At 46.2% G+C, this 17,174-nt stretch overlaps 2 protein-coding genes across 5 annotated transcripts; one reads left to right on the forward strand and one right to left on the reverse strand.

Annotated features, from left to right (window-relative positions):
• Positions 1 to 6,821: 6,821 nt before the first annotated feature.
• On the reverse strand, positions 6,822 to 16,951 carry LOC135905284 (transmembrane and ubiquitin-like domain-containing protein 1). 4 transcript variants are annotated; one of them, XM_065436300.2, is made up of 4 exons: positions 16,774 to 16,951; positions 14,162 to 14,313; positions 13,239 to 13,714; positions 6,822 to 7,944 (listed from the first exon to the last, which is right to left on the reverse strand). In XM_065436300.2, exons 1-4 carry the CDS (start codon positions 16,781 to 16,783, stop codon positions 7,521 to 7,523), a joined length of 1,062 nt encoding a protein of 353 aa, XP_065292372.1. In that variant the 5' UTR covers positions 16,784 to 16,951; the 3' UTR covers positions 6,822 to 7,520. The 4 variants fall into 4 exon arrangements, with proteins under 4 accessions (XP_065292372.1, XP_065292375.1, XP_065292374.1 ...); XM_065436303.2 differs by lacking the exon at positions 16,774 to 16,951 and adding an exon at positions 15,398 to 15,568; XM_065436302.2 differs by lacking the exon at positions 16,774 to 16,951 and adding an exon at positions 14,526 to 14,727.
• On the forward strand, positions 14,751 to 16,777 carry LOC135905285 (protein NCBP2AS2 homolog). Its single transcript, XM_065436304.2, has 5 exons — positions 14,751 to 14,907; positions 15,069 to 15,102; positions 15,206 to 15,278; positions 16,375 to 16,493; positions 16,640 to 16,777. Exons 1-5 carry the CDS (start codon positions 14,885 to 14,887, stop codon positions 16,676 to 16,678), a joined length of 288 nt encoding a protein of 95 aa, XP_065292376.1. The 5' UTR covers positions 14,751 to 14,884; the 3' UTR covers positions 16,679 to 16,777.
• Positions 16,952 to 17,174: the final 223 nt, after the last annotated feature.

Here is a 17,174-nt window from a genome sequence, read left to right on the forward strand (position 1 = left end):
ATAGAGGAGGGAAGGGTTAGATGGGGAAGATAGCGTCCCATGACGGGAGTGCCAGCAGACCCCTAGAGTCTCCTGAGCAGCGAGGTGTCCTCTAGGAAGTAGAGGACTGCCTTGAAGACATGGCTTTGGCGGTGGGTGAGAAAAATCAGGTCCGCGAAGGTGGAGAGTCAGCAGGGCCTCCCTGCCTCCAGCATCGCGGACCTGATAAGAAGACAGTGTGCATCAAGCCACCATTTATTTCGGGTCACCCTCGCATCCACAGCATACGGCAATCTAATAGGACCGTATTGCGCTGTGCACGATTTGAGAGAAGCGTTCGCAAGCAGCCGCATGTAATTCAAACATTTGACAATCTGAGTCTGCACCAGTTTCTATTTATTGATTCAATATACTTTCGCGGTGGCAGTGAAATTTTGTTATATCAATATTGTGCATAATCACGCTTCATTATATTAAAGTTCAAAAGACATGGTGTTTTGTGGACAAGATGTCATAAATTTCATCGTTTGTTATATCGAGATTTTCATATTATTGAGGTTTAAATTACAACGAAATTTGGTAATAACGAAGTGCAGATTTTACTGACTTCTTTATACCGAGGTTTAACTGTTCGTACGTGTGACTGGCAATCGGCAATATTTGTAGGGGGCTATATTGATGACTAGTAGCACGCTGATGTTATTTTTCTGCATGGAAGGCACACATTACAGCAGCTATATATTTAGGACATTAGAAAATATATAATGCTGCATATGATCATACTATACACCTATCTGCCTGTAACAGAATTGATGGCAAATCAGAGAACTAAATTTAAATAAAGAGTACACTATGCATTGCACGCAGATGAGGTGGTGGTGCCTAAAAACACCTTGTAGTTTTCCCTGAACTGCAAATTTCGAGACGGGTGTACAGGCTGGCTTTATACCGTTCTGAGAAAATGCAGCAAGACGTTTCTGCGGACCAGTGTTAGTTTCAGTACCTAGGAAGGCGTATGAATTTGATGCAATGGCTCGCTCCGTTTCTTCAATTGCTATGACTGCCAGTCACATACGTATTGCAGCCGAAAGAAATACACGCATCACTCTCTTTTTTTTTTTATCAGCGGCATCATTATAACAAGCCTTCAAGCTAACACATCAACAAATTTTTTTCTGCTCGGCATCATGAAGTCACAAAAATGCCGATACAAGGCCGATGATTTTGAGAATCAAATATCTTAGTGTTTCCCAACCTTAGTACTTGGAAAGCGTCATTTCATGTGCAAGAAACAATTCTAAAATAATTGTCAGTACTCATTTAATGAAGTACAGGTGGAACAGAAAGTAACCATGCCTCGACGATGCGCAAGGGGCAAATGATAGTCTGGTCCTTCTCTAATGAAATGGACATGGAAATTCCACAGCACTACGCTGTGCTGGGGCTGTATCTTGCAATTCCTAACTCAAATAGCGTCCAACTTCTTTTAGTTGCTAGTACTACTTTATGCAAATATGCTAGAAAGAAATCTGTTCCGTCTACTTTTAGAGCGCCGCGCTCATTTCTGCGTCGGTGTCCCTGGTGACCTAGCGAACGAGAACAGCGACGGATGAAAGAGCGAACGCGGAGCGCAGCGGGTGATGAAAGACGGCGATAGCAAAGAGGGAGAGGAGGAAAGCGCAGGAGGAAGGTACAGCGGAAGCGTGAGGTGGAAAGTGGAGGCGGGTATGGCGAAGGCTTAAGAAAATTGTAGTTCCGCGCAAGAGAGGCTCTGCGGCAATGATGGCTACTAGATGGCACCAGAGTAGAGCACGTCAGACATATGGAAACAAAGCACTGCATGGGCAGAGGTCTGTCTAGGGCAGCTGCTGCGAATAACACCCACGCGCTGCCTCTTGTGATCTACCGATTAGTGAGGCAGTCACGCCACACTTCGTTCTATTTACAACGTTCTGCACGAGACAGCGTGTCCGTACCTGCCAACATATCGTGAAATGAAAACATGTGTAGAGCTGCGCTCAAATTTCGCATTAGGGAGTATCGTAATCGCTGTTGAAAATTTTCACGTCATTTCGCTGCACCAAGTGGTCGATCAGAGTAAAAATAGCACATGATTGCATGCCCATGTAAATGGCAATCACACCAAGCGGACAATTCTGGCAAAAATGGCATGAAGCAATGCACTAGTAATGGAAGCCAAAAATAATGTATTGAAAAAAAAATTACTACGAAGCGAGGAGCCACTTGCACTAACAATTTTACTCACAGGTAAGTTCTCCCACAATTAAATGACACTGCTCAAGCGACAGCAAGTTGCCAAGTGACACCTCCAGCAAAACTGTTGATGTTTGTCACTTGGCGACCTTCTGTGCTGCAATTTATTGTCCTTTGTGTGAAGCTTTTAAACCATGGGTAAAAATCTAGTAAAAGAAACAATTCCTGTTAGGCACTTGCATCTGCCTTAAGGAGCTGTCATATGCAAAAGTGAAGTATGAAGTGTAAACACTTTGGCCTAGGATAGGATAGGAATAACTTTAATGAAGTGCCGGCAAACGACGATTTAACGTGTCGTGACGCTGGCCAAGCGTCGACCCGGGGTTATGCCCTACTCTGCACTAGCCCAGTTGGGCCCGTTTGTAGTGGGTCATGAGGCTTGTGCTTCTCGAGCGCACCCCGGGCCTGCTGGACGGCCCATACTATAGTTGTGATTCCTTGTCTGCAGACTGCAGTGCACCTTGTAGTTCTGGCGGGTAAGTCATGGAGGTAGCTGCCGTCGGGAACCTGGCACAGTCCCACATGATATGCCATTGGTCCGCCGGACCTGCTGCACAAACACCGCACAGCCCACTCGGATAGAGCTCTGGGTAAAGCACGTGCAGCATTGCGAGGGCGAGGAGTGACGCGGTCTGTATTTGTCTTAGGATTACGGCCTCCTCCCGACTGAGTGCCGGGTGGGGAGGCGGCATTGTCCGTCGAGCTAAGCGGTAACACTTAGTTACTTCGGCATAACTAGTCACTATGTCCTTGGTTTCGAACCACCACACGGAACGGTCACTCTCGGGGGCACGGAAAGTAAGCGCTCGTGCCGCTGAATGAGCCGTCTCGTTGTGGTTCGGTGAGGATGCACACTCGCCGGCGTGCGCCGGGAACCACTTGATACGGACGGTGCTGCCGCGGTCTTGAAGTTGGAGCTTGCCGATGATGGCAGCCGCCGGCGCGCATATTCGCCCCTTGGCAAAGTTGCGTACGGCATTCCTCAAGTCGCTGAGCACGGTGCGACACTCGGCCTCGGTGATCGCCAGAGCGATGGCAACCTCCTCAGCGTCTGTGGCGTTCGTGCACCGCACGCTCGCCGCCGTTGTCTTGGTGCCGGTAACCGCCGCAACGACCACCGCCGCGAAGCCTTCCCGCTTGTATTCCGCGACGTCCACATACCGGGCGTGCGGGTCTTGGGCGTGTTGTTCAGTGAGGGCCAATTGGCACTTGCGCACTTTGGCCTAATATATGCCTTGTGCTAAAACAGCAACTTCTAAGCAGGCATTTACACCCAATGCAACTGCTTCTAAGCTGGTAGACTAAATTTTTGGTTGGCCTTTTTAGTGTAAAAAAAGCCACAGTGCTCAACCGTAGTCCTAGAAGAGAATAAGGCACCATTGCAAATTTCCTAAAGGCATTGCGACGACATAGGAATGTCCCAAACGCTGCTTGGTCTAAAACATGGTTGTGGCTGCAGACATAAAGCTTTTCGAAAGCTTTCTCACAGTACATTTTGCATTTACGTTTACTCACTTGCTGTCAAACCTTGCTTTAATGAAATCGCAACCAACATGAACATACCTTTGCTCAATTGAAGTACATATTCTTCCTGATTGTTAGCAAGAAACATTCCCAGGTTTACTTCATTATATCTGAAAATTTGTCTGTTAGCTATATCGAAGTTCAACTGCAACACAACACTTAGGGCAAGAAAATAAATTATGGCTAAAGCTGCCACACAATGAGAGTAAAACTTATTCACCAAATTTAAGGTGTTTTAATTTGCTTGCACCAGCTGAACCAGTTCACGAGGTGCTGCACCCTGACATTTGTGTCCGCGGTGCAACACTGACACCCTCTGAACCACGCTAGTGATTGTTTTTCTGCACCCTACCTGCTGACATTGCAGACTTTGTGCATGTGTGCAGCTGCAAAGCAGAAGTACAGCAGACGACACAGCACGCGGGCGTAAGCGCTGCTGAAACCCTGCTTAGTGCGTTTGCTGTGTTCATACGGTAACGTGATGTGTTTATGCCTCAGAAACTGACCATACTTGCAGTTCAGGGCCTCAAACTGACACGGATGGTGCCACTTTTAGGCGGACAAAATATAATGCCTGCACCATGTCTGCACCCCAGCATTCATTTCGATGCCACATTGTTAAAATTATAGGGTTTAACATTCCAAAACCACTTTCTGATTATGAGGCACACCGTAGTGGAGGACTCCGGAAATTTCGGCCACCTGGGGTTCTTTAACGTGCACCTAAATCTAAGTACACGGGTGTTTTCGCATTTTGCCCCTATCGAAATGCAGTCGCCGTGACAGGGATTCGATCCCGTGACCTCGTGCTCAGCAGCCTAACACCATAGCCACTGAGCAACCACGGCGGGTGATGCCACATTGTGCCTGCACCACTGAAGTTGAGCTTAAGTCTCATTCCCTGCTGTGAACTCGTTCATAGTCATGCAGGTGAATCGAACGGACCTTTAGTATACCGCCAGCAGTGACACTGTTCACATTTGATAAGGGGTGTGCGAATATTCAAAACCTTAGAATAGCAAATTAAAAACCGTATGTACTCGTGTGATGGCCGCACCCAGAACTTTGTGAAGAAAGTCCACAAAAAATATATTTAAAAATTACCTGTGCATAAGCCGCACCCTTGATTTTTGAGAAGGTTGGGAGTGTTAACTGTTGAGTGGTGCCAGAATTCCTAAGTCTTTTTTTTTTTTTTTTAAATCAGTGGCAAAGCGAGGCTGCCGTGCCACCGTGCCAAGTTTTCGGCACCTCCAGGTAGCAAAAGCACAGACCGAGATTTAGCGGCTGCCTCCGAGATTCGCTGGTCTGTAGTGCATCACCATTCTTTCCAGCTGGCATGTGACGTGCTACGAGAATAACCAAGAATAGCCAGAGCCAGTGCGAGTACTGTAGTCTAATAAAGGCAAGTACTACCAAAAATATTTGCGTAATTTTTTTTTTCTACCAGTAATGCCCGCAGCCCTTATTTACATACCAATCTCGGATAAAACCTGCATTAACTATATGAGTGTATACAGTACCTATTGTCCTATTCAATTAAGTACTAAAATTTAATAGTCATTTGCAACTCTGAATATTTCCTGAATAGTTCTTGAAGTTCCAGTTGTGCATGATCGAGCATGAAACTGAAGCAAAAATGAAACAAATTCCATCCCTTTCACAGTGGACATAAACAAGGGGAAGTTACATAGAGCGTACGTCCCTCAAGGAGCCAGACTTTTCCAGCCAACCACAATCGTTCAGACTCAAATTTTGCTAAGACATCACATTTAGCGATGGGTATTGTTTGGTATAATTTATAGATGCTGCAACTGTGTGTTCCCTAGGGGTTCAATCTAAAGATGCTCGATTGCAGCATTGTGTGGTATTATAGTGACACCATCTGCCACAACCATTCCAACTAGAGAAAAAGTGGTTTCTTCTCGCTGCCATAGCTGGAGTCAAACGTGCATTCAAGTTTTGTTCTCAAAGGTATACAGAATCTAAAGGGCTGACAGGACTGCCTTTTAGACCTTCCTTCCCCTAATTCACTACCATGCCTGCTCCAAAGAGCCTCGCTTATTTGTTTATAATGCTCCATTTGAGCTTTCAATTATGTGTGCTCTATAATGTGCAATGTAACGACAGAAACTTTCTAACATACCTGATACTAAGGATGTCAACAACATTAGGGGAGGAAAGGCATTCATTATACCAAAACTGTTTGATATTCGATTAGAGTCACTTTCACCAATATTCAATTCATATTCGATGCAGTCTCAAAAGTTGCTATTTGCGCACACCTAGATGTGATAAAACTGTAAGCCACAACATGAGTGTTTGTTGTAATGCATTCCATTATAAAAATATAACAAATTCCATATTGCATGCTGTTGTAGTTAAAAACTTATCCAAGAATCCGGCCAATCGGAACCTCTGATACAAGAGCACCACCCTTCGCTCTACACTTCGTTTCCTCACGTAGCAGGCAATGGTAAAAAGGCTAGAGAGACGGCTTGCATTTGCTTCATATAAATTAATATAACATTGTATCATACTTATCTGACGCAAAATATGATACATCAGCTGGAAGACCTCACTGATCTGAACCCTCTTACCACCAAATGAGCGCAATGACATGTTTCTGTGACCAGTAGTCACAGCTCACTGCTTGCGCTCATGACCAACAACGCTATGACGCTCCATCGACCAGCTGCTGCTGTTAATCGCCGCTGCGCGCAATGAAGGTAGATGGCTAGCATCAGCCAGCCGCCCACAACCGGTGACCTCTGGACGTGATTCGCTGCTCGTCCCCTTCCTTGGTGGTAATTGCGAGCGTTTGCTACATACATAACCTGATGTTCGCGACCTATCGTAATAAGTACACACTTACTCCGTATAAACTGTTGCAGGTCAAGAACAACTGCACTGTGAAATGACTGCAGTGAGACTTCTATGACTGCATTATTTGCATAGCTTCCACAGCTTTGCCTGTTAATTTGACATAGAGTACATAGCGACTGCAGAAAGCTGTGTCGACTCAGTTGCTGCATACAAATGTCACCTCCAGAGAAACACAAGAAGCTTTATGTGAATGCTCAGTGCATTTATGAACAAGCATGCAGGTATCAACAGGTGTTTGAACATGACCAGCTTGCTAACGCTACGAACAAAAGAATATGTCACCACCTTTCAGGCGTATTTTAAGAGAAAGAAAAACTAAGATTAGGCCAGCATGGAGACACACACATCAAACAGTTCACCCTTGTGTAGCAGTGTTATGCTAAAGCATCTTTAACAGTAGCAAACATTCTTATCAATGCCCTGGGCCTAGTTGCATCCACATTAGCCCACACACCAATCGTACAGTTGGTGCACAAACATGGCTGAAGCGCTGATTCTTAGACATGCTCTCAAGGTTCAGTTCACTACAGTGCAGAAACTGCTTCACAAACGTGTGGTAGTGTCGCTGTTCGATTTTTTTCACAGCACCATTAAATGCATCAAATTTTGCCACTTCACACACACACAGTTCCAGTGGCTCGCCTTTTAAGGTTGTTTTAACAACCATACGCAGTGGATTTGAAGCACATGATGTCCAACCAAATGTTGCTCACTTCAAAGTTCACTGGACTTGATTGCCTTTCCACACTACAGTCCTTGCACACAGCAATGTTCGATCCCTGGCCCCCACATCAGAATTACAAGTGGCCTAATATGGAGATTCCAAAAGAAATAACTGGTGCTGCTGGGGCTGTCGGTGGCTACCGTCCTGGCAGTGGAGTGGCCCGTGTTCCTCCTTCTTGATCAGCAGTTGTCTGCACCGGTGACTGGGGGTAGTGCTGTCCATACAGACCAACACAGAACAATCCAGATATGCCGACGAGCACCACAGTCGACGAAGTGTTGAACAGCTCACGGTACTGGAAGTGGAGCACCCACATGATGCCCAGCGTGGCTGCAAACAGCGGCCACATGAGAGCGCCAAGGTTGAGGTCGCCTTCGCTGTTGGAATTTGCCGACGAAGTATCACTTTGCACAATGGGTGCCGTTGAGATATGCACATGTACGACACAGCCATCACTAAGGCCACAGGATGAAAGACGTGCATTGTCATCGCGAAGCTGCCCTCCATTGTAGATGAGACGCACCAGCCGTTGGTCCGCCAACTCTGCAGAAAAATGGCGCCTGCAAAACCCATGAATCTGAGCATGAATTTCAGTAGAACTAAGGTGTTAGGCAAGTTGGATTCCATTTAGTGTGGTTAAACAGCGCAGCAAAAAAAAGGCTTGGTGCTCATCTTGTACACCCTTTGTCTGTCATATCTGTTAACCACAATGGTTCAGCGTATTGCACATTAGTTGCAGTACCTTTCAGTGTACTATAATGGGCAAAAAGAACACTGAACACTATAGAACATCTTTTGCAACTAACAACTAAAAAATGCAGTTTTGCATCACTACTTACAAGCTAAGTAAACAGGCTAAAGTCATGTCAGCATTGCAGTAAGTGGCAAAAATAAAAAAAGACAGAATGCATTTTTGTTAGCCCTACTTTCTTTTCATAATATTTGTCTATGATAACGTAGTAAAATCAAAAGCTTCCAAGCCCCTTGCGAGTGACAGAATCGTTCACCAGGCTCTGTTGAAGGGCTCCTGTTAAAGAAAATGCATAGCACTCCAAATGACAGACGAAAGTCCTGACACAGTGAGTGAGTGAGTGAGTGAGTGAGTGAGTGAGTGAGTGAGTGAGTGAGTGAGTGAGTGAGTGAGTGAGTGAGTGAGTGGGTGGGTGGGTGGGTGGGTGAGTGGGTGAGTGAGTGAGTGGGTGAGTGAGTGAGTGAGTGAGTGAGTGAGTGAGTGAGTGAGTGAGTGAGTGAGAGAGTGAGTGAGTGAGTGAGTGAGTGATTTATTTATTTGGTCCACAATAGACACAAGCAAACTCAACTAGAAACAAAAATTACACAGGACAGTCTGAGAAACTTTTGCAATGCTGCTGCGACAAGAATGTGGTATGGGGACGCACACAGCATTGAACGTGCAAGTGGGCATTTATTTTCCTGAGAGCAGCAGCATACACACCCTACACCAGGAAAGCCAAACAGAAGGAAATAGCAAAGCAAAAGCATGAAATTAAATTTGCAAACTTGCCACTCGTACCCGGGAAAGGAATTTGCATTCTTTCCTTGTCAAAGCACAAGAGGCTATGCTGACACGTGTCAATGCACAGAAATTTCTTGTACCTTAATAACTTGTCATAAGCCTTTGTTCTTCATTAACTAATACAGAAAGTAGGAATAAAAGCAGGTTGCACCATGACAATGTGTATTAAGGTGTTCACTGAGAACATTTATGACATATCTGTGCACTAGACAACTTATTGAGACGTTCATTAGTTTGACACCGCTATGAGCCCCAATGACAAGTTAAATCACGTGCTGTGGCTTTGATACCTAGGGCAAATGCTGCACATTTCACCACATTTTAACTTACTGCTTCAGCTGCTTTTGAAGCACGAGAGTAGCAGCTAAGGGCTCTCATGGTACAGCATGGCATCTAAAGCAATACAGGAATACCCACATGATTGTGGTGGTTTCAAATAAACTGCAGAGTCAAACAGTTAAGTGCGAAATTCTAAATCCCCCATTTCTGGTAGAGAAATAACATTTATCTGGTCTGTTCACTGAAGTCTTGACTAGTGACTGGACGAGTCCATCTATCACAACCGAGAGGTGTAGTGCTGACAAGTCACTTAATCATGGAGAACATATGACTCTAGCCAATTCAACATCTAACTACCATTTAGCTTTAATAAGCTACTGACAGAAACAGAGAGATCACTTCAGAAGAGTCAAGTGTTGGGAGAGTCAGTACATATGGAGAAATTCGTAACAGCACACTAAAGTTGTCATCGTACACTTTCACCCTTACTGTCCTGTTACTAGTTTTCTTTCGAGAGATCTCTGGAATTCAAATGATCTGAACACATCATACTTATGTTAAGAAAACCCAAAAATGCATTAACTGTGCACCTCTAGCATTGCTTGCATTCAGTATGTATGTACAGAAGTTTAACAGCATCAAGCAAAGGAAGCTGCAATCAAATTTTCATTAGTGTGGTCTTTTTTTAATTCAACTACATTGAAAAGTCATGAAATGTTCAAGTTTATTCATCAAAGATGTCAGTTTTACAAAGAATCGTATACAAAATTAGTAATACACAGGGAGCCCTAAAGTTAGAAACTGTCAGGGGGACTCCCATACATGAACAAAATGAAAAAAAAAAGAGATATGGATCAAGCATTGGTTACGGTGACTTTACAGACAATTTGAAAACATAAGGAACAGTGTAAGAAACAAGAAATATAAAGCTGTTTAGTAAGCTGTCAACACTTGTTAAAATGTGAGGTTTTATGTGTGACAACTACGACACGATTATCAGGCACACCATAGCGGGGGACTGCAGATTAATTTTAACAACCTGGGGTTCTTAAAAAGTGCACACAATACGCGGTACATGGGTTGTGTCACATTTTGCGCACATCGAAGTATGATTGCCATATCTGGGACTTGCTACCGTACCGTCAGGCTTAGCAGCACAGCGTGCGTCAATGCTTGTTGAGCATCTCAGCATGTGCATATATACAGTGGCAAGGAATTGCGGCACCATCTTTCATACACTAGGCGAATTGTGGCTATTTATGTTTGAGATTTTAGTGCACAGTTTTTTTTTTTTTTGCCTTTCAACTTTACATGTCCTGCAAGGATGAATTAACTCAAACACACAGCCTTTGTAAAACGAAACAAAGCCACTTGGAGAATGAGTTTGGTGGGCCCTTGACAGGTCTTGTTGCACCCATAATGCCCCTGGTGCTTCTTGGCTCCCTCTCCAGAGCTTCCGTGCGTCGGCTTTGTTTCTTTTGACAGAGGACTGTAGGCAGTTCACATGTTAAAACCATCAGTTGGGTTGTGATATTGTGACGCTCTTAGGTGCATAGTGGGTTCACGAATGTGACGCTCTTAAGTGCATAGTGGGTTCGCGCCTCAACAAAGAGTATGCGGGGGCACCTAAGGGTGGTGAACGAGGAAGACGACGTGTGGCTGGCTGGTTGAATCTCGACAGGCGCTCAGCTGACCAAGGCCATCGCTTCTAACTCTACCCGGCTTCAAAGTAACGCCTTTTGTGGGCGTAACAGAATGGTGGAAGTGCGGGGTACGACAGAACGTACCACGGAGTCGCAACATCTAGAACTTCGCCGGAGTTGTCGTCTTGCCGGTCTCTTGCCAACGACCTTCCCAATGGCTCAGGACGGAGGTGGACAAATGCCAGCTATAGTTTCACCTTTTCAAAGGTCAGCGCCAGTTGGACCTTTGCGGCACTACATGGAACCACGCTCGTTCGCGGGAAGTGGGCGAAGGCGTCGACAAGTGGCTGATGCACTACGCAAGGGTGAGCCGCTACAACCGTTGCGATTCTGTCACTCAGCTTGAATATGTTGCACTCTTTCTGAGTGAGACAGCGCTAATGTGGTATGAAAACCACAAAGACTTCCTAACAACGTGGGAGCACTTTGTCGAGGAAATTAAGAAGTGTTTTGGCGACACCCACGCCAAACAGAAACGTACCGAGAGATCACTTGCTCAAAGAGCTCAAGCTCCTGGAGAAACATGCACCATATACATAGAGGAAATCCTCAAGCTGTGCAAAATTGTAAATCCGCAGATGTCCGAGGAAGACCGAGTCGGACATCTCCTCAAAGGAATTGCAGAAGATGTATACAATTTTCTCATAAGTCGGGAACACGTTGATTCCGTCTCAGATGTCGTGCGTCATTGCCGTACGTTTGAGACGCTGAAAACACGTCGCATTGTGCCAAAGTTTGGACGCCTGGCGAATGTGACAACCATTGCCAGCGTCGATGAGAGCCCGTCTGCCGATCTTTCGTCTACTATACGGCAGATCGTGCGTGAAGAACTGCTGCGACACCAGGAACTTGCGCGCGACGTCATACGACAACCTGACGCTTATTACCCGCAACACATGGCACCTGCCGCACCCTGCGCTTCCTGGCAACCGGCGGTATGTGTCACAGACGTCAACCACAGAGGTGCTCCATGGCCATGTGAGGACACATTTACGCCCGAACACCGACCTGCAGAACACCCTCGCCCCAGCAGATTTGCACGCAGACCGACCGTTCCTCCTGTGCAGCAGGCTCAGCCGCTTCGCTCTGCTACACGACCCCCCACGGCTGAGCGCTTCGAAGGGCAGTTCATCAATCGTCGTTTACCTGTGTGTTACAGCTGTGGCGACTTGGGTCACATTGCCAGGTACTGCAATCGCCGCCGACCACCGAGGTTTGACCGATCGATGATGTCTAGGCGGTACCGCGCTCCTCTGGGCGAAACATATTCGCCCTCGCACACATACTTAGGAAGCTTGCCTCACCAGCACCCGGAGCCGCTGTGGAACCGTTCTCCAGCATCCGATCGCAGCTTGACACCACCACCCGCTCCTCGTGTAAGCCGGTCGCCCTCTCCGCGGCGTCGATACCCGTCGCCACCTCCGGAAAACTAGCCAGCGCAGCCGTTGGAGGTGAGGTCGCTGGACAATCTTCGATATCGACAGAGATACCTCCACCACTCTGTTACGCCCACAAAAGGCAATATTTCTGACAATCAGCACTGTTGAGGGCATTCCAGCAATACTTCAAAGGTGGCGTAAGATAGGTACTAAGCATTATTTCTAGCATAATCAGGTCCCAGTGGTTATAAGGATGCCAGGATGGCACTATTACACCCACTTATTTCATAGAGTTTTAAAACCGAGTAAGGTTGCAGATTTGGTTAGAGGGTAATTCATTCTTGCTGCAGCAAGTTCATACCATGAAGTTCGTACCACTGTGTAGCATAGAGCGGAGATAAAAACGAAAGAAAAGCGTACGAGCAGTCAGTTTCAGTTTCTGTCATGTCTGTCTGTCTCCACTTCAAGCTACACACCTTTGCAACAAGAACGTGTAAAGCTGACTAGCGTAATCTTAGTAGCGCTGCAAGAGTGCTCTGAAATGACCGTTTAAGCATGCCACAGCAAACACATAGTCAGAACAGTGCTTTGACGCGCTAATCAGTGCTATTGCCAGTGAGGTAAAAAAATTCGTGCAATGTACTGGGAATGCACAAATAACAGAAACATCATGCAGTGATGAACAATGGGCAAGCAAGGGCTTCGTGCTGGATTCAGCATTTTGGCAAGGTCTTCAGCGAGGCAACAACCTGTTCTTGTTGCAAAGGTATGTGGCATTACACGGAGCGGCAATGGTGTCCAGCTGAAAACAAGTCCCCATGCGAAAACATTGGCTCCATACTCAGGCTTCTTTTGCTTGCCCACCACTCATCACTTGTTCTCGCCTTCTTTTGAACAATTCGTTGCTTTGTTGTCTCGTTTAGAAGCATCATAGAAATGAGTAGGACACAAGTGCTTACCTCTTGAACGATCCTACGGTCTCATCTGGCCTGCCTCTAACGCAGCGCTCGGTGTCATTCAAGTACTTGAGACGAATGGCAAAACCCTCTTCCTCCTCTTCTGGTGCTGCTGCCGCTGGTTCGTCACCGGCACTGTCATTGGCCGGGGCAGAGTCTTCGGAGTCTGGCTCCACCGCATCCACGCCGCTTATGCTCTCGGTACGACAGTTCCTTTCTATGAACTCAAGTCTCCGCTGACGAACAACGTCGGGGCTCACCGGTACCTGGGCAGCTTCGGGACCGCGTTCTTCGCAGTCGTGCTGTGGCTGGGTGTTGTCACCTCGACCCGAACTAGCGGAATCGTTTGAAGCCGGTTCCACCGCTTCACTGACGCCGCTGGCGACCTCCGTCTGTATGGGCGACGCGTGGTCCCCGGATGCTGCGGGCACAACACGAGTGCTGCCATTCTGCGCAGAGTTGACGTCCCGCCTCGTACGCTGTTGGGGACAGTGTAAACAGTCGATGTCAGTGCGACAGGCGCCCCGTCGTGTAAGAAACACGGTTCAAATGACGAAGTCATCCAGAGCAAGTCGACACGAAAATCATCGGATGGTACGAACTCTCTCTTCCCACATAGCGCCCGTGAGAAAACGCAAGACAAATGATAAGCACTGGACAAACATGGGTCCTCTAATGACTGCACGTCAGTGGTTAGTATCTGCGCTACTACCAGATAAAGCCCTCACCACCATTTTTTACAGTCGCTTCACGAGCAAATGGTTGTGCGAGACAAATACTGCATACATCGCGGGCATAGGACGCACGGGAAGCATATCTGAAGCACTCGAAGTCAGCCTAAAGCAAAAAATTCATCTGCATGCACGATCAGTTGCCACAGTGACATCATGAAACTTGGGCCGATGAAGTAATGAAGCAAAACTCGCCTGATTCTGCGATCCGCTGCGTGGTCGAAAGCTCGACTGGATGTAGAACGCCACAAGCAACCCGGCGACTAGCGTCAAGGAGACGGAGGCAAACAGCAGCACCTCGTCACCAATTCCTTCGATCACTGTGGCACCGACTTCGGACATCTTAACTGCATACAGTACACGAACGTGTTGTGTGCACAGCACGCGCGGTTACGGCGCACCCATAAAGCACGTTAGGGCGTTACGCCTGTAAAACTTGTTCACGGGGCAGATGCATTTTTTTGCTTATGCTCCGCGTAACCATATAGGCGACGAAGGGACGTGGCCGCGCAAGCAAGCCCGTCGTCAAAATTGTTTAAGAAAACGCCGATACACGTACGTGTGTGTACTCACGGGATTGTCTAAACTAATAGAGTGCTCTTGTGGAGCATTGCTGTGAAGGGTAGACGAAGAGCGCCAGCTGACGAGCAACTGTTCAAAACGCTGCGGCTGCAAAGTTAGCGGTCGTATTAATTAAATGGAACTACACGTTAAGATCAAGAGCAATAAACGAGGATTGTCGGCACTGTGGGAGTGTCGGGTTTGAGGGTTTGTGCACACACGCCGTGTCCGTGTACGAACGCTACCCTCGACGGAAGGGTTTGAAATGCGTCGGTAAAGATGGCTGCGCGCATGGTTAGCAGAAACCGAACGTAAGCTGCTGTGCAACAAGTTAAATTGCCTGATCACACGTTGAAAATGGTTTTACGTGTGCTGCTACGGTAAGTCTGGCTATCAGATAGCATGCAGTGTTTGTGTTGTTGCTTGTCGTTGTAGTAGTAGCTGTTAGTGACAGAAGAAAACACTCATGTTGTTGGGTTCATTGATTTGCAGAGCTCTTGAAGGGTGAAGTGCTTCTCTGCTAATCGCTCTCTTTTTGCAGATACCTCCTTCATAATGAGCAGCTCATACAAAGGGTGAGCTCGGTTTTGTCATTTCTTGGCGCCTCTAGTTGACGCTCGTGAAATAACCGTGATCTCATTACTGTTCATTGCTTTCGTTTTTGCGTGTTCCTTCCAGCTAGCAGATTCGTACCCCTTCAGGCGTGCAGCACAGATCACTGCTCACGTAATGCTGCGTGGAAAAGCCCTCGGTGAGCGGCTGTAGCCTTGCAATGGAGCAAGCGCGATTACGTCATACTTGCTCCGCCAAGTGCTTGAGATAGTGCACTGGGTTGCATGTCAATGCACTAAAGCCATACATGAACAGTACCTTTGTCGAATGTTTCAGGTTGACGATTCTTAATTGCTATGGACACTGCTGTAAGAGCAGTGTGCTCAATACTGCCATTGCCAATGAACTTCGCCAGTGAACTGCGTATCGCATGCTGTGTTGAGGGAATGTATGGTTGAGGGGCTTGCAGTAGAATGCACTGACGTTATCGATACCGTTACAACACAGAAAAGCCTATGGGAACACCTACGTGACCTAATTATAATGCTTCACAGTCAGAATCACGTTGGCCAGAATGGTGAAGAGCGGCGTGTTATCTCGCGCAGTGCTTTGGGAGATACGTGACGTCAGTAGGTAACGCGCCCAACTCGCTATAATGGCCTGCTTCGGGCGCAGCCAAAGTAAGCGCTAAACATTTTTTAACCGAGGCACACAACGTTAAACTTTACTGTCTCGCATAATTCGGGGATACCCTTGGTGTTTTTGACTGCTAGTACATTAAAGTCAGTTTTTGCAGAAACTGACAATTCATGTCAGTTGTCTCTGAAAGTGCCCAGGAAGCACGCCTTTCTATTGATGCACATAAAACAAAACAGAAAATCTGAAAGAATGCTGTGGTACAAGATGCAACAAAAAATGGAATTGCATCATATACAGAAGTCAGATCAAGAGCGAATACGCGAGCTGCAAATATATAGATCGTAACGCAAGGTATTTTGTTGTGTTTCGAGACGTGTTGTAGCGTTATAGGTACACGCTGAATTCACATAGAAAATTCTGTAATTATGCAGAATAAATGAATGCTGAAGAGAACTGCTCCTAGAGGTTAATACAATTCTTGCTAACAAACCTGCTACAAGCCTTACAAAAACGTAAATGATTTTGATACATGTACTGACATTGTAGTCACGCACGCACGCACACACGCACACACACATATATATTATTTTTTTCCAAGCGTATAACTTGCATGCATGTGTTGCGCCTCATCTGCATATCACTGCCTTATTTCACAGGACAGGAAAGCCTTGAACTCATGTCAACTTCTAACCTCCTGAGAACGCTGATTGAAAGGATTGGTCGAACAACCGAGAAGGCAAGGGATATGTCGACAGATAAGGTGAAAAAGCTGGAGGTACGATAATGCTTCTGTATCTCGTGACCACTATACCTGCAGTAAACAAATATCAACTTTTTTCTGTCACCCACGTGGCCGTGTCAACATACGTGTCAGTTCACGCCCATTACATTTTTTCTCACTCGCTGTCTTTGACTTTTCAGGAGGCCATAAAAGAACTAAAGAAGAAACGAGGACTCTAGGAAATATGCGTAACGAATAGTCGGATTCGAAATTTTGCACGGTATATTGTACATAGTAGTCGAAGGTACTTTCTGAAAATAAAGAAAATACATACATTGTTCCATATGTTTGGCATTGCAGATATCAACGTCACTATACGAGTAGTGAATGTTGAGCAACCAAAAAATTGGTTAGGTTAAGGTGTACGCTAGTGCAGTACAAGAAGGCAGCTTCTCTTCAAGTACGTTTCTCTTTACCATCTGATTCGAGGCCCATACCAAACTGGGTATGTGCCAGATTGTTTCGACACGGCAAGAACAAGTCGACAGGTATTTAGCAGTTTATCCATAGCGAAAGAAATGTTTCATGGATCAGTGGGTCGAGCACAACTTTTGTTATTTGCAAATATTCATTGCGAATTATTATTTTTACATCGAGTGTTTATTTGTTCTGTGCTATACTCGAAAGCGACCTTACTCTGTCTGATCACCTATAAAAAATGTTCAGGTTTAGAGA

The sequence above is a fragment of the Dermacentor albipictus genome, chromosome 4 (assembly GCF_038994185.2).
Source record: "Dermacentor albipictus isolate Rhodes 1998 colony chromosome 4, USDA_Dalb.pri_finalv2, whole genome shotgun sequence".
Taxonomy (NCBI): Eukaryota; Metazoa; Arthropoda; class Arachnida; order Ixodida; family Ixodidae; genus Dermacentor; species Dermacentor albipictus.